Below are 22,925 nucleotides of genomic sequence, written 5' to 3' on the forward strand. Positions count from 1 at the left end.
ATGCACAAGGAAGCTGTCAAACAGCATAGACCAGATGTTGATTACAGACAGGCTGTAAGGCACAGATGGTTTTAAATGTAGGCAAATGCTCACTATCTAAAAGTCTCATTTCTAAAATGGTAATATATAATCCAGCCTTACCAATAAGCAGAATTTTCTGTTACCATTGTGGCCATTCTAAATATGACTTGGTTACCACTTTCAGATCAGAATTTACCACTCAAAACGTATATGAGGGCAGTCATAATGCTAGTCTATGAAAGGCGCAGGCCTCACAGTAGTGGAAAACGAATTTAGGAGTTTTTCCACTACCAGGACACATAAAACACATGTGTACATGTCCTACCTTTTACTTATATACCAGCTTGGCCCATGGGGTACCTAGGGCCTACCTTAGGGGTGACATATGTAGAAAAGGGGAGTTTAAGGCTTGGCAAGTACTTTTAAATGCCAAGTCGAAGTGGCAGTGAAACTGCACACACAGGCCTTGCAATGACAGGCCTGGGACATGGTTAAGTGGGTTGCACAATCAGTGCTGCAGGCCCACAAGTAGCATTTAATTTACAGGCCCTGTGCACATGTAGTGCACTTTTCTATAAATCAAATATGCCAATTGGGAATGAACCAATATTACCATGTTTAAAGGAGAGAGCATATGCACTTTAGCACCGGTTAGCAGTAATAAAGTCCGCAGAGTCCTAAAATTAGCAGAAACAGTGTCAGAAAAGTGGAGTGAGACAGGCAGAAAGTTTGGGGATGACCACCCTAAGGCTGTCAGGTCTAACACTATGGATGACATTTTTACATAGCACAATGAAAAAATTATTTGACAACAGTTTTCTAGTTGCTTGCTGTCTCTAATCTCACCAGTAAATACACTGGAACTTTTATTAAATACAATATTGAAGGCGTTTTCAGGGAACATTGATGACATTTCTATTGGGAGAAGGTTGTGACCCTCGGGTGAATCTCCACCATCTGAACTTCCCCTCACAGAAATGTGAGGAAAATTATTTTAGCCAAAGTTTGTGGCTTGCGAGGCATTCTTGGTATGGAAAATGAGTGGGCGCTGTGCAAGTCAAACCACTGTGAATAGTTAGAACAGTCACTCCTGTTTCTTTACCGAGTGAAAACTCTACTTAGGTGATATGAATTACTATTTCCCCCTTTTGCTGTAGTGTGGTTTGCTAGGTGCTGATCATGCAGCCTTGCAACATCCTCTACAACAGATCAAGTAGAAGGTACTGCCTCTACATCAGTAAGACGTTTTGGAAACAGCTAACTGAAAGTCAAAGAAGGACATTAGTCATTCTGTGAAGGTGTGGTGATAGGAAACATATGCATTGTATTTTGCCAACTGCATAAAGTGGCCAGCCATCTTCTCATATCGTATGGAACTTTTAAGACTTGCATAATATGATAAAACCCTGGCATTTTTTTCCACTCCCCCAATGTACTTGTTGTAATGCAGTATGCAGTTGGGTTTGTGTACTTCTGCCAACTGACCCACCCCCATCAACCATCATCATCATCATGAGTTTTTGTGAGCATTTACACTTGTCTCCTATGTGAGCATTTCACAGCGAACAGGTTGTTGCACTGCAATGCAGTGCTCTGGACTTTTTTTGAACTTCTTACAAACAAGCTCCTTAGGGACTCCTTTGCTGTGACTTCAGATTGTACCACAAGCCTCAGTGCCAGCTTTGTGCAGCTGACTGAACAGTGCTGTACTTTTGTATAGAAGTTTTCCACATAAAGAGTATAAACTTTATAAAAAGTGAGTGCACAGTCTTCCGTACAATATGTTCACTAATTCCTACTGTGGAAGGGCAACCTGCAGGATTTATACTGGAGTCCTTCCCCGTGTATACTCTGTCAGTATCTATTAAATATGGACCTCTAGCACAGCATGTACATAGTGATGCCATAACAAGCTCTTGTGCTTGGTATGGATTGCCTGAAAGCAGATGCTCTTTGTACAAGATCAGTGACTCATTGACTGCTGGAGTCTTCCAAGGAGTATAAATCTATGGAAATCTGGCAGAAAAATGTTCCACAACAGAATGAATCTTGAATAACCAGTAATGTAAGCAATGATAAGCAGAATTATCATTGAAACATAGCATATACTGTAGAATAAAAAAGCAGCCTCTGGTCATGACTATTGCAAAGCTGGGTTTTGGCCAAACCATTTAAATCAACCACTTAGACATTATGTTTGTGCACTATTCCCTTGAGGAGTGTAAGGGCCACAAAGTTGAACCCCCCCACCCCCTCAAGTGAAGTAGGAAATGACATTTGAGTCCTAGAATGAGGCACAGAGATCCTCCATGCTCTCTCAACCGTTTTGTCAAGGCACAGCTCATCATTAAATAGATGGAGGTAGTCAGTAGGCAAAACAAATTGCAGTATTGGCTTTTCATCCAGTATCTCTAATAAACTTGGGGAATCTAGTAAGTGTCTGTGAAGTGAGCACTGTCCCTGTGTTCTGCAAAGTACCTGCCTACGCTCTGGATTGGACTACAATGCCACTGTCTCTTATCTGCACAGATTGTGCTTTAAAGGGACATTGCGACTGCCATAGCCATAGCCATGTCCTTCAGAATCAGTGTGGTACGAACCGTCAGTGGGTGGAAATCCATCAAATGAAAAATACACTTACAGAGTTTGGTTCATAATCCTCTATGATTTGAGTTGTGGCCTGGGCAGCAGTCCTCCAAAGAGGTGTCATTTCTGTTAAATAACTGAAACCTCCATCTTCAAATACTGTATGCTAGGTAAAATAATGCAGAGGTACTCTAAGAAATGTTAATTCACTTAGAATGCTCTGTGCACTAAGAGCTGAAAGTGAGAATGCAGTACTGTGCATGTGAGAGTGTACAGGTAATAATTTGTCTTCCATTAATGTTGCTCTTCTTTATATTTTAGTATAAGGTAAACATGTTTTCTAAACAATTCATGATCTTTTTCCACCAGTGGAGGAAGGATTTAGAGCAGTTTGAGAAAGGATTTTAAAAAATAAACAAAATAATAAGTTCAACTCAAGTGAAGGTGCCTTTAGGAGAATGGTTTGGTTCATATAGTGTTGTACACTCCCGTTATGTTAACAAGACTGCTGGATTTTGAGCTGCAGCACCACAGAGCGTGGGGGACTGAGTCTGATCCCACGTCGTGTGACAGCTGTCGGGCCTACCCTTTCCGGCTAGCTCGCATCATGTCCCAAGGGCCACACGGAGAAGTGATTTGTGGCAGCCTAGCGCATGACACTCAGACTCCTCATGGAAGTTGTGGCGGAACTGACTTTATCCCCTTCTCTTGCTTAAATAGGTTTCATTGAATCAACTGCGTTCTGTGTAGAAAGGCTTGAATTGCAATTATGAGGATAATGAAACACAGTGTTATTACTGTAGTGACCAAAAAAATTAAACACAAGAAGAGTCCCACCATATTGCCATAATGGTGTGCCTAACATTCCTACCGACACTAATAAGTTCCTACATGAGAGCAAGTGGCAGTGGTAGCCTTAATCTTCCTTATGGTCCTGGGAAGGAAGCCCAACCCTCCTACCTGTGCAGAGGTAAGGAAGACTGCTGAGAGTCCTCCCACGTAGATGAAGAGGAACTAAAAGGTTTTGGCAGAAACTGCGATAACGTGCAGCATAAGAATGCAAACTGGCTGGAATGTCCCCTCTAAGATGTGTGCAGTGTGATGTTTTATAATAGCATATCTGTTGTTCTAAGAACTGCCATGCCAAGTATTTTTCTGTGTAGACAATGTTCCCTGTAAATTTTGTGTACATCCTTGGGTTGAGCACAGGATGAAAATGTTGTGCAAATAAATGAATAACAGATTCTGCAAATAGGGACAACTTATAAAAGCAATTAAAACATCTCCACTAAAATGAAGATTTGCTAAAATAATAAAAGTAATAAAAAGTGAAATGTAACTAGGTAAAAAGGCACAAGCCTCAGGACCAAAGCTAAATATTATGCCTTTGTAAAATGCTTAAATAACCTAACGACAATAGAAATTATCTACTGTTCTCAGCAATCTGTCCCCAGTAAAAACACATGCCTTAATAAAAAAGAAAAAACACGTGGTTTCTCTGAAGAAGCTAAAAGAGAAAAAGATAGAACATATTACATTTCTTCAGCTTGTAACACACATAAGCCAAACTAAAATGCAATTATTTTGGTCTCAAAAATCACAAATTGCCATAGTTGTCAGACAGTGAAAGCAGCCAGTGGCTGAAGTGGGTTGAACCACTGCCCTATGCTGTATGCTGAAGTGTTCGAAAGGCAAGTATGAATGACAGAACAATGTAGCAATGGGTTAAGAGGGCTGGTCGAAAGCCCCTTGTCCTCAATCACAATGAAGTTTACCAATGGCCAAAATGGGTTAAACCATTGACCAGAATCTAAAAGACATGTTTTTAGCCCCTTGTGGTGTTATGGGGCAAATATGTCCTTCCTCTCTAAAAAAATAAAACTATTGTGGCCAAGTGGATTCTTGCTCCAGGGATTGCAGTTCCAACTGCGATACGTGAGCAAGAATCCATTGCAGAGGGGCACCATTGGACAGGGGAGATTCTCTTGTGTCACGATTTCTTCCTGGAGGTTGGGTAGATTGAAAGTGGTAGAAAGCCCAGGGCAGGCGCAACCAGAAACAAATTCCGCAACCGGAAACAAATTAGCACTTGGGCTGTTGGTGGGATTATACCCTGCTTGAGGGCCAGATCAACCCCAGGCCCCCAGTGAGGGAAAATATACAACAAATGGTTAGATACTCTCTTGGAGGGAACATCCCCCCCCCAAAATCTTTCAGGGATCTAGTAGTGAATCCTGCTCGTGAATTGTCACATATCCACGATCTACCAGCAAGAATCATTTTGAGAGAGACAACATAGGCAATAGAGACTCTCGTCTTTTCAATGATACTTCTCCTATGGTTAGTCACACCTCAGGGATGAGGGAGTGGTCGGGCTAGGTAGTGCTGTGGACATGAACAGTTCATCCACCACGCTGTAATGGTTAAAAGCTTAGATCTCAAAAGCTACTGTAAAAAACAATGAAAGAACGCTTACTGAATACATTTCTACTTTCATGCCAAGTATAGGGTAAATTTGATCAGTGGTTTGGCTGTAGGCGTGAGCTCTTTTAATGTGGTGCAGAGCAAGTGGGTTTGTAACTAAGTTATATGTAACCTCTTCTTTAAGTGGTCTTCTAGCAAGATAAAGGATTAATGTAGGATGCCAAGGACCAAGTGTTGGTTGAGAGAGGTTGAGTAAGAATCATTTAAGTTGTATGTTATGGAGAAAGACGTTAAGCTGGGTCGTGAATGCGTCATTGCGATTTTGAAAGTGAACTCTGTATTTCTTGGATTACTCTTAAAGTAGAGAGTGAAAATCACAACCGAATGATGTCCAGGCAGTGCCATAAGTGGTAGATGTCAATGGGAGCAGTTTGCTGTATAGTTGTGGGTCATCAGTGTACTGATGTAGGGAAATGTCTTGCTCAGTCAGCAGGATCCTACATTCCTTTTATAATGGTACACTATCCCTGACCCAAAGCCATTAACTCAATATTGTTCCTCATTGATAAATTTTATTACTTGAAAAATTCCATCTATAACTTTATAATTTCTAATGTTTGTGTATTGTAAGTGTGGGTTGTATAGAAAGACTAAATACAGCTTTAGTAATGTAAAGGTGGGGTGTAAATTATACATTTAAGGTGTAACTGTAGAATGTTAAGTGGTTGTCTATGTTTGGATTCTATAGGAAGAAAGAACGTTTTCCTAACTATAACCAAGGTTTAACTTTTTTTTTTTTTTTTTAATTTGAATGTTTTTTAATAGAGTTCTGTGTCACCGTATGCCATCTCGTGTAGGAGAGTGACATACAGTGTAGTGTCTTAATGTGTAGTGTCATAGACTGGAGTACAGTGGAGTGGCCTAGCATACTGTGAAGTAAAGTGTCAGCGTGGTGTGCAGTTGAGTAAAGTGTCATAAATTGGAGAAGCGTATTGTACAGTACAGTACAGTGGAGTGGTGTGTCCTAGAGTGTTGGAAAGTGTTGAAAAGTCGAGTGTTGTACTTGGAGTGTAGGGACATGGAAAAGAGGATGGTACAGTCTAGTGTAGAGACATAGAGAGGAGTACAGCGAGTTATAGTGGCATGGAGTGTAGTAGAGTCTGGTTGAGTGGTGTAGAATGGAATGTCATATAGTTCCATAGAGTGGGGTAAAGTGTTGGTGCAGTGAAGTAGAGTGGAGAGGCATAGTGTACAGTAAAGTAGCGTGTTGTGGAGTAGAACAGACTGGAGAAGCATACAATGGAGTAGAGTTTTGTGGAGTTGTGTGTTATACAGTGGAGTTAACTGATTTGTTGTAGAGTGCCACAGAGTGGATTACATTGTTATACAGTAGAGTGGTGTAGAGTAGAGTGCGGTACAGTCTAGTTGAGTGGCATAGACTGTCGTAGAGTTAATTGGCATATAGTAGCCTATAATGGAAATAAGTAGAGTGGAATACAGTGGATTAGAGTGGAGTAGTGTCTCAGCGTAGCGTATAGTAAAGTGAGGTGGAGCGGCGTAGTGGGAGTTGTAAAGTGGCTCAGATGAAATTAGAGTGCTGTAGATTTGCATTGCCCAGTGTACATTGTTGTTTAGTGGAGTGCTATAAAGTGACTATAATGTGGTAGAGTGGATGTATGTAGACTGTCGTTGAGTGGTGTGCAGTGAACTGGGGTGAAGTTGGCGTGGAGTGCAGTAGACTAGCGTAGGTTGGAATAGTGTAGAGTGGCATAGAGTGGTGTGAAGTGAGAGTGTACATTGGAGTGGGATAGCGTACATTGGAGTGGGGGTAGAAAGGAGTGACAGAGTGGAATAGTATGGAGTGCGTCAGAATGGAGTGACGCAGAGTGCAGTGTTGTAGAGGGGCATAGAGTGGAGTGACATGGATTAGGATAGAGTGGACTGGCATACAGTGTTATAGCGTTGCTTGGAGTGGCATGAAATGATATACAGTGATATCGAGTGAAATAGCGTAGAGTGGCTTGAAATGGAGTGAAATTTTGGTTCCGGTGGTGGTCTTATCAGGGTATAAACCAAGAAGAAATGCAGCCTGGCCGCAATTTTTTTAAATATATTTTCCGATCCAGCAAACCACAATTTTTTTAAATGTATTTTCCGATCCAGTAAGTCTTGTGGGATTGCTGTATTTCTTACTGTTTTTTTATTTTTATTTTGGTCCTGATGGACCCTCTGGCAGCCCCCCCCCAATCCTCGAACCCACCCACCCCCATGGGACCTAAGGTGTCAGGGTACCCCCGCCCTGGGTATATATCTATACATATTTATATCTTCAAAAGGGGACTAAGTCCCTGAGTCCTGTAATGGCTGCCATCAACAGTTTTCATATCTTGCTGGCAGACAATCAGATCGCTCGCTGTCACAGGTGTCTGACTCAGATGGGAGTTTAATGGCCCAAGGGAAATAAAGCTCCCTGGGTGGGCCAGTCAAAAAGCTACATTTTTACATTGGCGCGCCCACAAGATTCTCGTGAGATTGTCACATGCCCAGCCGTCCGAATATCTATTTTTATTTTTCACCCTTAATTTCTCAAATACTACTGAAAAGACTTATACCAAACCACAAAAAGCACAATCTGCGAACCAAGATCTATCCTCTGCTGAATTTGGTGTAATCCCGATCAGTAGTTTTTGCTGTAGCTCATCTTGGAGAGTCTGTAGAAAATGCATGTGGATTTTGAGTTTTGGAACCTCCCTTTTTTTACTTGTCTCCCACCTGATGGATCACCCAAAACTTGCCATGCACAAACTAATTTAAAAAAACAGTAGCACCTTTTTGGAAAGTTTTGTGGATATTCATCAAATGATACGGGGCACCCAGGAGAGATGGCTGTGCCCCTGGTGATGGGGTCCCTGGGGCTAAGATCGGGGGAGGCAGTTCTAGCTCCCCAAGAAAGCAGGGCCTAAGGTAACTATAACTCTCGCCCTGGCCATGCACTGCATATTACAGCACTCAAGACAACTTTTATAACGCAAATAAAAATATCTATGAAACATTAGAAGCTAAATTATTAAAGAAAAAACTGCCTGGCAGGGGCGCGAGTTATAGTTAACTTAAGCTGTGATTTACTTTTACTATAACTGCTGAATTTGTATAGTTTTGTGCAACTAAATTCGGAACCTAACTATTATGTCCCTGTCTGTAACCTTTGATTTTTTGTGTGTGTGTGTGTGTGTGTGTGTGTGTGTGTGTGTGTGTGTGTGTGTGTGTGTGTGTGTGTGTGTGTGTGTGTGTGTATATCTGTCTCCTGCTGGCTGTCACCAGTAGGCAGTTATAGTGAGGACCTAGTTTCCATTGGAAAAATCATTTTTTGACTTGCTATATCTTTTGCGCCGTTTGATGAATCTTCATGAAATTTTTCATAAAAAGTGTGCCCAAAGGTCTTATTGTGCATGGAAAGTTTTCGGGTGATGTGTCAAGCAGTGGCTGAGAAAAAAGTAGGTGGGTCAAAAAAAGCGTGTTTCCCATTTTAATTCCCGTAGGAACACGACCACAGCTCGAACTGCTGGACGGAATTATACCAGATTTACAGAAAGGTAGCTATTGGTCCTGAAAGAGTGCTTTTTTAATTTGGTGTAAATTGTTCAGTAGTTTTGGAAATATTAAAAGAAAAACAAATTGTATATCTAGAGACGCAAATGCATTGTGAATACTCCTGATCTGATGCAGAGATCTGATTGGTTGTCAACACTTTAGCCAGGAAGTGTACGGGCAGCCATTTTTAGACTCCTCTTCTGCGGGCCTGAAAAAAAAAACGTAAAAGAAAAAAGGGGGCATGGTACATTTACCCTAACCCCCTAGCCTTGGTGCAGGGGTGTCCCTGGGGCCTCCCCAAAGCTTAAAAGTATTTTTTTGAAATCAAGTTCAAATTTGCAGTGGTTCTGCAAATTTTGCTGTGATTCAAAAAAGAAAAAGTCTTCTGCATTTCTCTGTTTTGTTGCCCATGGGTGGGCCAGGTCCTGTGGCCAGTTTGGGGTAAAAAAGAACAAAAAACAGGGCACACAGGGCCCCCCTTTCATGTAGCTTTCAGGAGCCCTGGGGACCTCCATCTCCCCGGTTTATGTTTTGGATGTATACGGGCAAGCCGCAGCAATATTCTCTTCCTTGGCCCCAGGTACCACCGCCTCCTTGGGGCATTGTCTTAAAAATATGCAGGCGGGCCAGGCCATGCTTGCCTCCTCAATGCCCTGTGGGCCACCAACTCCCCGGGGCAACATCTGATAAAAGAATATGGGAGTCCTGCAGACCCCCCTGGGCTCCAGGGGACGCCACCTCCCCTGGGCTTCAAAAACATTTGATAGGATCCTTCGCAGCACCCTGACCCCGGAGACACCAACATCTCTGGGGCCAAATTGGAAACAGGGAGGAGGGCCGTGCACCCATCCCCCTCATGAAGGCATATATGGTCTTGGGGAGTGCCACACCCCAGGGCTGGCTCCTGCTACCCCCAAGGTGCCCACCCTCGGAAGGTAGCTGTTTGCTTGTGCTTTTGGGGAGCTGACAGCTCCTGCAAAGAAAACACTCTGGTTTCAGCAAGTGGGAGCTGACAAAATGCTCACACTTACTGAAAGCAGAGTTTTTATCTTTCCCTGCCCGCAGAAATGCAGGTAGGGAAAGAGATTAAAACATTGCTCACACACGTAGGGAGCTGCTGTTTGCAGCTGCTCCCTGCGTGTGGGAGCAGTGCTAGCTCCCCACGAAAGCAGGGAGCCAGCTAGGACAGTGGAGGCCTTGAGGCCCACGGTCCTACCACTTTCTCTCTCTTTCTCTTTTCCATCCCATATAGGAATGGAAGAGAGAGAGAGGGAGACCTTGTTATTGTAATGGTCTCTCCATAGAATGACTGCAGAGCGGCACACAAGTTACCTTTTGATACACAGGAGAACAGAGTCACATCTGGTCTACTGGTAAAGCTCTTGGACCATCACTCAGTAAGGTGAATGTTAAAATCTTTGTATCTCAATGCATTGTCTGTTTATTTACTCGTGCTTTTACTGTTAAACATTGTTAAACATTGCTAGTGATGGAACATTTGTCTTTTTGCCTTCAAAGTCTTTGGATTCAAATGTGATACATATGTCTGGACAATGCACAATAAGGAGTCCACTGCGGCCTAATGGTTAAGGTATCAGACCATCACACAGAAGGTTGAAGGTTCCAGTCTGTGTGTGTATGAAGTTGGCTCTCTACATAGTGCACTAAAATGAAGTACACTGTACAGACAGTCTAATTGATCTCCAATTGGTTTTGCAGAGGCAGAAGTAAATAGGACTAATGCTCTATTTTGTGGTAGTGTGGGCGAGCAGTTGGGCATTTCGGAGGGTAGTGCTAAACATTTGTTGTACTCACGGAGGCAATAAATGAGACCCACTCAAAGAACAAATCCAAGACCAATTTAGAAAAATAATTATTTTTATATATTTCAAACCCAAAAATTTCTGAATCAGGTAAATAGACTTATAAGAATAAATACTTTGCAATGTCAAAAATCGACACAGAGCAATTTTCAGAGTTCTCTGTGTTATCCTATGGAGGAAAACAATGTTTGGCAAACACAGGGTTAACAAGGTTGAGGTTAGGAAGCAAAGGTAAGTATTGAGCACTGATCAGAGCTACACCAACAGGTCACACTGAGCAGCAGGGTGCAGAGGTGCAATAAGGCGTCGGGTGCCCAATGGTTCTCTATGGGAGTTGACTTCATGACAAAGAGGCTGCAGTCTCCGGCTAGGAAACCAGTTCTGGACAACAAACAGATATGTAGTAGTCTTGAGGTGCTCAGGGATGTAGGTTCACCTTTAATCCTCTTCTCCAGTTCTTAGGGGCGACAGATGCAGGGGTGTCATTAGACATAGAGTTTTCTCATTCAGTAGCACTTGGAGTCAGGGGGTTCTGTGTGTTGAGACTGCAGGCATCATCAGGGAGTCTGGCAGGGGTGGACCCAGGGTGGAGTCAAGCTCACTGGAGCCAGGGGACATCATTGGCACAAGCGACCCACCTCAGATGGGGTCAGGAGAGATTAGTGCAGCGGTTGGTGGAGGTGTCAGGTTTCCTCTCACCACAAACGTGCAGGAGAGGAGAGCCTGCATGCAGTAGCTGCAGGCAACTTGGGGGAGTCCAAGAGGGGTGAAATCTGAGTGGAGAGCAGTCCGCTGCTCACGGGACTCTGAGTTTTTGTAGAAGGCAGGCAGTCCCCTTGGGTTTCTTGGAGTCTAGTTGCTGGACGATTTGTCTTCAAGGTCAGCAGGCAAGCCAGAGGGACTGATTCCAAGTCAGCTTCTTTTTCTTTACCTCTTTTGCAGGGGCAGCGACTCTTTCTCCTTTGCTTCGTAGGTAGTCAGTATCTGAAATCTGGGGTCAGTGGTGCCGCATAAATACTTAATTCAAGGGCAGTACAGGAAGTGCTAGGTCATAGCCAGTGGGCTGTCCACCTTTAGGGTGACTACACCCTTTCTATGACCAATTTCACAATGAAGTGGGCATAACTAAACCCTAGTGCCATAATTTCTTCCAACCAAGATGGAAGTATTTAAGAAGCCTTGTCCAGTTCAGCTTGTGCATCTTAGGGGAGGGACTAGCATGAAGTGGGCAGAACTCCTAATCTGCCCAAGTTTCCCACCTGGGCTGCCACCAATATTGGGGTCAGGACAGGGGTGTCAATCGTCCCCATTTATCTGTAAAACCTGACCCGCATTACAAAGGCGGCTAGGTCTTGGACGCTTCCAGCCCTGGAATGTCCAGCCTGCCTGGGTGCCCACTGCAGGCTTTTGTTTCAGGCCCTCGAGAGGGCTGGCTCTCACCTTGGGGGCGGGGGACAGAAACTCATCTGTGGTGGCTGAACTGGTCAGGACCAGTTAATCAGCACACTAGAAGCTGTTAGGTTTTCAGGGGGCACCTCTAAGGTGCTCTCTGGGTGCATTTATTAATAAATCCATCACTGGGATCAGGGAGTGTAAAGAAATGGCTCCCTGTTGCAGTTACCCCCCACTTTTTGCCGGATACTGATGCTGACTTGACTGAGAAGTATGCTGGGACCCTGCTAACCAGGCCCCAGCACCAGTGTTCTTTCACCTAAAATATACTTTTGTTTCCACAATTGGCACACCCTGGCATCCAGGTAAGTCCCTTGTAACTGGTACCCCTGGTACCAAGGGCCCTGATGCCAGGGAAGGTCTCTAAGGGCTGAAGCATATCTTATGCCACCCTGGAGACCCCTCACTCAGCACAGACACACTGCTTGCCAGCTTGTGTGTGCTGATGAGAACAAAACGAGTAAGTCGACATGGCACTCCCCTCAGGGTGCCATGCCAACCTCACACTGCCTATGCAGTATAGATAAGTCACCCCTCTAGTAAGCCTTACAGCCCTAAGGCAGGGTGCACTATACCATAGGTGAGGGCACCCGTGCATGAGCACTATGCCCCTACAGTGTCTAAGCAAAACCTTAGACATTGTAAGTGCAGGGTAGCCATAAGAGTATATGGTCTGGGAGTCTGTCAAAAACGAACTCCACAGCTCCATAATGGCTACACTGAATACTGGGAAGTTTAGTATCAAACTTCTCAGAATAATAAACCCACACTGATACCAGTGTTGGATTTATAAAACAAATGCACACAGAGAGCATCTTAGAGATGCCCCCTGTATTTTACCCAATTGTTCAGTGCAGGACTGACTGGTCTGTGCCAGCCTGCTGCTGAGAGACGAGTGTCTGACCTCATGCGGTGAGAGCCTTTGTGCTCTCTGAGGACAGAAACAAAGCCTGCTCTGGGTGGAGGTGCTTCACACCTCCCCCCTGCAGGAACTGTAACACCTAGCAGTGAGCTTCAAAGGCTCAAGCTTCGTGTTACAATGCCCCAGGGCACTCCAGCTAGTGGAGATGCCCGCCCCCTGGACACAGCCCCCACTTTTGGCGGCAAGTCCAGGAGAGATAATGAGAAAAACAAGGAGTCGTCACTGGCCAGTCAGGACAGCCCCTAAGGTGTCCTGAGCTGAGGTGACTCTGACTTTTAGAAATCCTCCATCTGGTAGAAGGAGGATTCCCCCAATAGGGATAGGAATGTGACCCCCTCCCCTTGGGAGGAGGCACAAAGAGGGTGTACCCACCCGCAGGGCTAGTAGCCATTGGCTACTAACCCCCCAGACCTAAACACGCCCTTAAATTTAGTATTTAAGGGCTCCCCTGAACCTAAGAATTTAGATTCCTGAAACATACAAGAAGAAGACTGCTGAGCTGAAAAACCCCTGCATAGGAAGAACAGAAGACACCAACTGCTTTGGCCCCAGTCCTACCGGCCTGTCTCCTGCCTTCCAAAGAACCCTGCTCCAGCGACGCTTTCCAAAGGACCAGCGACCTCTGAATCCTCAGAGGACTGCCCTGCTTCAAGCAAAACAAGGAACTCCCGAGGACAGCGTCCCTGCTCCAAAAGAACTGCAACTTTGTTTCAAGGAGCAGACTTAAAGACCCCTGCAACTCCCCGCAAGAAGCGTGAGACTTGCGACACTGCACCCGGCGACCCCGACTCGACTGGTGGAGAACCAACACCTCAGGGAGGACCCTCCGGCGACTCCGAGACCGTGAGTAACCAAAGTTGTCCCCCCTGAGCCCCCACAGCGACGCCTGCAGAGGGAATCCCGAGGCTCCCCCTGACCACGACTGCCTGAACTCCATTCCCCGACGGCTGGAAAAGACCCTGCACCCGCAGCCCCCAGCACCTAAAGGAACGGAACTCCTGTGCAGGAGTGACCCCCAGGAGGCCCTCTCCCTCGTCCAGGTGGTGGCTACCCCGAGGAGCCCCCCCCTTGCCTGCCTGCACCGCTGAAGAGATCCCTTGATCTCTCATTGAAATCTACAGAGAACCCGACGCTTGTTTGCACACTGCACCCGGCCGCCCCGCGCTGCTGAGGGTGTACTTTTTGTGCTGACTTGTGTCCCCCCCGGTGCCCTACAAAACCCCCCTGGTCTGCCCTCCGAAGACGCAGGTACTTACCTGCTGGCAGACTGGAACCAGGGCACCCCCTTCTCTCCATTGAAGCCTATGCGTTTTGGGCACCTCTTTGGCCTTTGCACCTGACCGGCCCTGAGCTGCTGGTGTGGTAACTTTGGGGTTGCTCTGAACCCCCAACGGTGGGCTACCTTGGACCCAAACCTGAGACTTGTAAGTGATTTACTTACCTGACAAAACTAACAAAAACTTACCTCCCCCAGGAACTGTGAAAATTGCACTGTGTCCACTTTTAAAACAGCTTATTGTGTTTTATGTAAAAAGTATACATGCTAATGTAATGATTCAAAGTTCCTAAAGTACTTACCTGCAATACCTTTCAAATGAGATATTACATGTAGAATTTGAACCTGTGGTTCTTAAAATAAACTAAGAAAAGATATTTTTCTATAACAAAACCTATTGGCCTGGATTTGTCTCTGAGTGTGTGTTCCTCATTTATTGCCTGTGTGTATGTACAACAAATGCTTAACACTACTCCTTTGATAAGCCTACTGCTCGACCACACTACCACAAAATAGAGCATTAGTATTATCTCTTTTTGCCACTATCTTACCTCTAAGGGGAACCCTTGGACTCTGTGCATACTATTCCTTACTTTGAAATAGTGCATACAGAGCCAACTTCCTACAGGGAGGGTTTATTATTCTGAGATGTTTGATACCAAACATCCCTGGATTCAGAAAAGCCATCATGTTGCTGGGGAGCTCGTAATAATCAGTGCCCAGCGCATACATTTAAAATGGCTTCCCTGTTCACTTACTATGTTTCACAATCGACAGGGGCACATCTACTCATGCATATATGCCCTCACATGTGCCTTGATGCACTCTGCCTTAGGGGTGACTTAGATGTTGCACATGCAGTGATAGGGGACCTGACACACAGGGTTGTGTGACAAGTTGTGTTTTCAATTTAGCCTGCGCCTACACACGCAGTCTGCAAAGGCAGCACTGTGTGGGTTTGGTGAGGGGTCCCTGGGAGTTGCACAACTGGTGCTGTAGCTCCTAGATTCCTTCCCTAGTACCCTAGGTCTGGGTCCCAGAGGTACCATTTACTAGGGACTTACAGTGGTTGCTAAAGAGTTTGCCCATTGTGCAAAACAACTGTGCAGTTTTTGGGAAAGGCACTGGGCACCTGGTTAGCAGTTGAAGCAACATCAGTAACCAGGCAAAAATTGGGGGCTAAACATGCCAAAAAGGGTGCTTTCCTACAGTGTGTCAGTTGTCATTTCTTAGCTTTAAATTATTTTCCGCTTCAAATATTTAAGGTACATACATAAAGGTGATATCACTCTTTTAACTTGTCAAATAAATGTTGTTTTCAATTTGTCAGAACATTTCTTATTGTAAGTGATGCAGGGTTGAGTGGTTATAGGGGGTTGGCCACAGGCTGGCCGTGCGCAGCGGTGGTTGAATTTTAATATAGTATAGTAATAACTTTACATTAAACGAAAATAGAAATTTACTAAAAAAGCCAAAGGTTACGGGGACTTTACAGTTAGGTACTGAGTTTTCACACACAAAACCATAGAAATTCAGCAGTTATTTAAAGTAACTATAACTCGTGCCCAAGGTAACTAGCTTGCACCCTTACCCTAGATATTACAGCAGTCATGAAAACATTTATAATATCACTAAAAATATCAGTGAAATATTAGCAGTCAAATTATTGAAGAGAAAACTTTGCATGGCGCGGTGCGAGTTATAGTTAATTTAATTAACTCTAACTGCTGAATTTCTCTGGTTTTGTAGGAGTAAATTCAGAACCTAACTATAACGTCCCTGTAACCTTTGTTTTCTTCTGTGAATATATAAAAACAAAGGCTGAAGTATCGTTATAGTTCTGTGACTTTCTCAGTGACAATGTTTTGAAGAAGAAAAAAAAGAATTTCAGCAGTTACAGGTAGCACTGCTTATAACCTCGCATGACTTCACTCATGACATGTTCTATGACATTGATGACATCACTGATAACATCTAAAAAGAATGTTTGTCATGATCGCTTGTGTTGGGTGGCCTCAGTTTTGAAAATATCTGTAAATAAACGAGTGCATTGTTAGTTTGATTCAATGAACTTTCAAAACAATTGATTTTCAAAAAATGTATTGGCTAATCGTTTAGTAGCTTTGCCTTTTAGTAGCACAGGAAAATAATTAGATGTTATCTTCTTTCCTGATCTGATTTTAGCAAGCTGTACATGTAGCAACATCAACAGTTCATCAGGTCCCTCCAATACAAGCCAAAGGTGTTCAGTCTGCTGTCAGACCAGCCTGCACTTCAGCTATTACGTTACAGGCAAGCCCTGTGTTCAGTCACTCCCAAGTAAGAAACAATGATTTTATTTTATTTTTTAAAGTTTTATTATATTTAAAAATATACATATAATAGATCGAACCCTAAACTTAAAGCAAGCTATTATTATAAATGTAAATATATATTTTTAAGGCTAAGAAGGCACGTCCACCTCAGAATCTTTCATCACAGAGGTTGATAAGTTGTTAACGCGTCCGTCTATGTTAATTTATACACATCGGGACTCGTTTTAGGCCGATGAATCTTTGGACCCAGTGGTGAGACACCGTAAGACGAGATAACTGATCAATACATCAAACAATATGTCAATAATATTGTCAACATATATCACTACAATATATTTCACTTTAGACATTAGTAAACCTTCGGCGCAAACATGACCTTTCAGTCATGAATAACCACACCTTACTGGAGTTTTGTGAAATGTATTCCCTATTGATTACAATCTAATAGCAAATGTATTAATCCTAAAACCAAGAAGCAAAAGAGCATAGTCACTATATGGCAATAAATGCAAAGATCACAGTCATAAGATAGTAATATGAAGATGAATAAATCTAGACGCCTAAATCTCATATAATGTTTAGTTCAGCATAGCACCACGTCAGTCACGTCAACTACGTCAGTCAAAGTGAATGCCTCATCTAGCCACTAATTAGCATTAGCATGTTGGGCTTCATGCAAAACAATTTAGAACATCAATTTGGAAAACATCTAACTAAGGTCTCTTATCAAAAATACACAGCAGTTGGTACCTAGAAAGAAAAGGCAAACAAATGAATTTCCATTAGCAACAGTATAATTGCCCTCCTCGAAATAGGTCAGCATACAGGATCAGTCTTCGTCTTCAGGACATCAGTTAGATCGCTGTCAGTCTATCTAATCTAAGGGCAGGGGACACTTCCCTCATAAGGAAGAAAGTGTAATGGGGCAGTCTATGGGTGAAGATGGTTTTGTCTAAGTCTCAGATCACCAAATAGAGTGACAGAGTTTCTGGATGCAATCGATATATTCCCTACCTCAGTCTCTCGAGTCTCCTGTGTCATGAGTTTTTATCCCTTTTTCGAAATACATTCCCCCAAACTTCTATTGGACAGTCACTACATGCCACTATCTGTAGCCTATCAAATTATACATTAAGTAATGCATTTGTCATTCTATGATACTTTTCATTCTTCTATTTGGTCTTCATAATTGACGTTTTTCGTAGGTGGCACATCCGGGGTTACTTCATTTTCTGGCACACTCTTCGGGTCAAGAGTTCTCTTTTTCGTGATTCAATGTCCTTGAAAGTGTCCATAATTGTTGCAAAGTTTATAATTTTTATACTAAAGCTGCAACATGCGGATGAGAAAAATTAGCATTGTTGCAAATAAGCGAAGAAAAGAACAACTGCTGGGTCATGGCCTTTTGCAAGTCAGCACACTGGAGAAACAGAAAAATACGCTTTAATATGAGAGCTACACAGCTAGTTTTCAACTCACGCTAATTTAAGATGTATGGATTCTAATAAAATGCAGTCTTTATACGTGCTAATGTTTTCAGTTAGTCATAATACAAGCAATTAATTCTTACAGTCGACATTAGTTTATGCATGTGAAAAATTCTCCTTGTTTAAAATACGTTTCAATGAATAATATTATTAATGCAGCATTGTTAAATATAAGCATTTCACATCTAAAATAGGTAATGTTTAAACTACGCTCTCTCAAAGTCACAAAACATCTCTAGAGTTGTGGGTCATTTGCAAGTTGTGCGAAGATACCAGGTTGCTGCAGTTTAAGATTCAGGCTCGTAAATCCGCCTATTCCGAGATAATCCCACAAATTTGGGATTAGCAACGTGAGTCTGCTCTGAGCAGGTCGTAAATGCGAGCAGAGGTGCGGGGGCGGGGGCTGTAGAGGTTGGCTGTGGTCAACGCAAGTATTTGGCCTGGTAGGGGGGAGCATTACATACATCCTCTCTGATGTAGGATTGGACCCTGTGGGGTTTGGGGATCAGTTTGTTACCAAATATTTTGTTTCCTTTGTGATGATTAAAAAATACAATTATTTGTATAAAGGTATCCATGACAACCACTGGTGGCCAGAATGTGTTTAGAGGAGCTGCAGCAGGAGGAAAACCTGGACCTCAACAGCCTACAGTGATTACAGGAGGGCTAACTCCAGTCTCAAGCCCAAAACAGCCCACAGGTCTGCCTAGCTTTCCACCTCCACCTCATGCTACTGCTCAGATACCACTGCAACCACAGGTCATCCCCGGTTCACCTGTTCCTGGAACTACACTAATAGTGCAGGTGAGTGTTTGTTCTAAAATGTGTGAAGGGCGAGCTTAATCTCAATTGTGTGTGTTGCTGGTATGGTCTTTCAAGTCTTAGTTCCATGGCTGGCTCTTCTTTTTGGAGAAGTTTCACAGTTCATAGCCTGGGGAATTAAGCCGAACGTCAGAGGCCAAACTATTAAAGTAATTACATGTGTGCACGTTTGAAGGAGAAACCTGTTTTGTTATTTTTTTACATGTTTTATTTTGCATGTAATCATTTGAATTTGCAATCGAATAAGCATAACAAAATTAAATAAGACCGCAATTTTTCATTGTGCTGTCTTTTGTTATGTTTGCAAGTGCCGCCCTGAAATCTACTAGCGGGCAGTCATTAGAAGTAAAAATGACATCTGTTTCTCGTAGAAAGATATTGCTGTGGCTTCAAAACTAGGTTGAATACATTGTTGTTTCGTTCTGCTCCTCCATTGATGTTTTCTGAAAAAGCTGTGTCAAAGCCAGTGAGTCTCGCCTTTGAGACTGATTGGCTTTGCCAGTGGTTTTTATCCATGCTGTGCAGCATTGCTAAAGACATCAGACTTAAAAAAAAGACACTATGATGTGGTAGTTGCATAATTTTGCAGACAAGTCTACCACACTTGCGAGCACCTACAAAATGACATGATTTTTTTTAAAGAAACTTAAATTTACTGAGTTGGATCAGTAAATAAAAAAGAAAATTAGGTAGCACAAAAAGTTTTTTTTCTTCTTCCCCGTCAAGCACTGGTGGGGGAAGGACATGGAGAAAGAGGGTGGAGAGGAGAAGCACCAGATGAGAGAGGAGGGCATTGGAGGGGGATGGAACACAAGCCAGGAATCGAGAGAAAAGCAATGGGCGAGAGCAGCGTGGAGCAGGCATGGGTAAAGTACACAGGCAAGAAAGCAATGGGGTAAAGTATACAAGGGTTAGGGGAGCAGGAGTCGCATACAGTGAACGCAGGGAGAGAGAATTGCACAAGGGAGATAGCTGGGAAACACATGGAGTACATAACCTTAAGAAAACAAGCAAGCAGTGAAAACATGGAAGCCAGCCAATCAAGAGAGTTGGTAAAGAGACTCCTCCATGGGAGGGGCAAACATATGATTGAAAAGCTGGCACATAACTAAGAAGTGGGCAAAGAAGATTGACAGGAAAGCCAACCAATGGCATTCAGTGGGCAGTATGCAAGGCTCTGTATGTTCTTTGTAAGCCCACAGTATGTCTTTCTCAATCAAACTGGTAAGCTCGACCTCAAAAAGAGGCCAGAGACTGTGCAGAAAGACAAAAAGAATATAGAAAAAGTCAACTAATGGACTCTTAAGTAATGCTTTCACAGCATAAGTGATAATTTGAAGCATTAGCCTATCTAAATCTGCACCAGGTACGGTTCTCCAAAAACACTGTAAAATGATTTTAGTGTTAGTGAGCCAACCCTTTTCTGGTTTCCATTTGCAGCATACGCTGTCCATCATGGAATTCTATGATTTTCATACAGAAGGGATTATCACTGCATGTGTGGGATCTCATAAAACGTTTTAAATGAGTTGATTTTAATTTTTGAAAATAGTATAGTAAATAAAAACAAGGCAGTAGGAGGCAACATATGTCTTTTTTATAATGGTAAGTAAAATTAATTCAGCCATATTAAAATACGATTGACTGATAAGAGTACTCCAGTTTTTTTTTAATGGGATCAAGGAGATCAGGTAATAATGCTTCTGTTTTAGAAACTGCACGTACCTATTGTGCACAGAAATTTGTCAGTTTTTTTATTTTTTTTTATTTTTTTTTACTCAGAGAAAAAGGATCCCAGAACATTGCTACCTTTTTGATGCTAGCATGTGGCTTGTTATTGTTTTTTGCTTTTATTCAATGCTGTTAGGTGTCTGGTTCTTAATTACATCCCCTTTGAAAGGTAGGAGTTATTTTTCTTATTTTTTTATAAAGATGTTTGTCACCTCCTGTAATCTGAACTGGTGACCATTCCAGTTCTTTTTTTTTTTTAAACATGTTTTCTCTGTGGTGGAAAGCATTCCTAGAAGAATGAACTTGATGTAGTCCATCATTAAGATTCTCAGACCATAAACTAGTGTAACATCATGTCCTGGAGAATAAAGGACAGAGAGGGAGCATGTCTGCTAATCGACCACCTTTATTCTAATAAAGGGTGTGAATCATATATACTATTCTTTCGAGAAACTCCCTTTGTATCAATGGTAGTTTTAGCCATCAAAAACAATATAACACCAGGATATTTATCCATCCTCTCACTTGTAAAGGAAAACAGATAGGTAGGTGGCAAAAATTGTACCCGCATGCACTTAGAATTGAATACCAATCTTTCTTTCTTAGGTGGGCCCATTTGGAGATTGTAAACTGGAAGAGCTGGAAAGGGGTTACTCCCTTCCTATTGTAATGTCATAGCCGAGCTCTAGTGTTTTAAGCATCAGTCCTAAAAATGAATACAGTTAAGCAACACTTTACCAAATATAAATAGTAGATTCAGTAAGCACATTTGGGCAGTAGTTGAAAGTAATATCATTTTTTCCTTTTAAAGTCTTGCATAGAGACAGCTTTTGGCAGTCTGTTTGCAAAAGACTTCTTAAGGACCAAACTAGAAACTTAAAGGGGCTTGGAACCCACCCATTTCTTACTGTTGTTTGGCCTGAATGTCACTCATCTGCTTGCTTATTCAATGACTTGACATTCTCTTTGTACGTTTGTCTCTCCGCTGGAGCATTGATTGTTTACCATCCATTTTTATTGACTCACTTGAATCCTTCCACTACTAAAAGTTAGTTAGTTTTTTCTTTTTTAAGAACTCCATGAGAGTGCATCTGTTTCTTGCTCTCTCTTGTGTACTTATTACACACCCCTTGTTCTTTCTGTTATGTTTTGCTTCTCATGTTTGATCGACCGCTCACACCCTCTTTGCGTTGCTACTTCTTCCCCCACTTTTTTCAAATTTTATTTTTTGTTTTACTTATTATCCTCCCGACCTAAAGCTTGTCCTCTGTTGTGCCCCCCCCCCCTTTCCAAACCTAGTTCTTCTTGTTTTCCTGTGCCGATTCCCACATCCCATCCCTGGTAGCTCTTCCTACCCTTGTGGTTAATTTTTTGGGCCTTGCCTGAGGCCCCATATGCGTTCTCACTGCACAATTCTTGTTAACTTAAAGTGTATTTAGATCAAATCAATTACTTACAACTGTCTGGCTTCAACGCCACTCTCTTTTTGCCTTGCTTCTCATTGGTCACTGCATGGCAGTTTCACTTTCTCTGTTCATGTATTCGTCTTTTTGATGGAGCATGGCCCAAGTACTGTTAAGTGTCTTTATTGGTGTCCTTCCCGTGCTCTCCCTCTGATTGGGGGCCTTTGACACTATAGCCACAGATTTATTTAATGTTTACAGCGGCAGGGTGAAACTTTAGTAGCAGGTGTATTTCATGTTTAAGAGCATTTTGTTTGTTTTCCAAATGTGATCTTTACTTTAATAGTGCTTTTGTATCCTACAGGGCTACTCTGTAGCCCCTGACCTATTTAATGTTTAAAAGCATTTCCTTTTTTTTAAAACGTACAATTTGACCCTTTTATTCAAGCAGTTTATGCGACCGTGTTACTCTGCAGCTTCTCTTCTATGCACTAACACTGTAGCCATGGAACTCTGTCCCGTCACTGCACATTTGTCTGCTGTTCTTCTTCTCTGCGCTAACACTAGCCACAGGAAGCTTTTTGTGACATACTATATCACACAGTAACAGGCCAAGCCAAATCATGCCATACTTTTCTATTCAGTGACCGACAGTACCATACTAGACAATTACAGGCCTTATCATATCATATATCACATTATACTATTAAATGACCGCTCATGCCATACTTTACAGTAGCAGACCATTCTGTACAATATCAAACCATACCATTCTATAAGATTCCAGGCCACATCATACAATACCATACTATACAATGACATACCATACCACAACTGGCCACACCATGCAATACCATACCATTGGTGGAGTGGGGACGTTTAAATAAATATTTTGTTTACTGTATAAATCTTAGCAACTCATCAAGTCAGCAGTCCCCACTGTTACTGGGCCCTAGCCAAAAGACCTTGGACGTAAGTAAGAAATATTCAGAAGACGTAAGTCAAATCAACTAATCATCACAGTTTTCAATGTTAATTTTGGGAGTCAATGATGAGACTTGGTGTGAGTTTC

The 22,925-nt window shown here is 42.7% G+C and overlaps 1 protein-coding gene across 1 annotated transcript in view; it reads left to right on the forward strand.

The window, feature by feature from the left end:
- LOC138267494 (transcription initiation factor TFIID subunit 4-like) overlaps window positions 1-22,925 on the forward strand; it is a 1,241,721-nt gene that overhangs the window by 98,257 nt on the left and 1,120,539 nt on the right. The window contains exons 3-4 of the mRNA XM_069216487.1: window positions 16,280-16,414; window positions 18,468-18,701. Coding sequence (XP_069072588.1) covers window positions 16,280-16,414; window positions 18,468-18,701 — 369 coding nt within the window. The remainder of the gene's footprint in view (window positions 1-16,279; window positions 16,415-18,467; window positions 18,702-22,925) is intronic.

This window comes from Pleurodeles waltl, chromosome 12 (genome assembly GCF_031143425.1).
Source record: "Pleurodeles waltl isolate 20211129_DDA chromosome 12, aPleWal1.hap1.20221129, whole genome shotgun sequence".
NCBI classification, from domain to species: Eukaryota; Metazoa; Chordata; class Amphibia; order Caudata; family Salamandridae; genus Pleurodeles; species Pleurodeles waltl.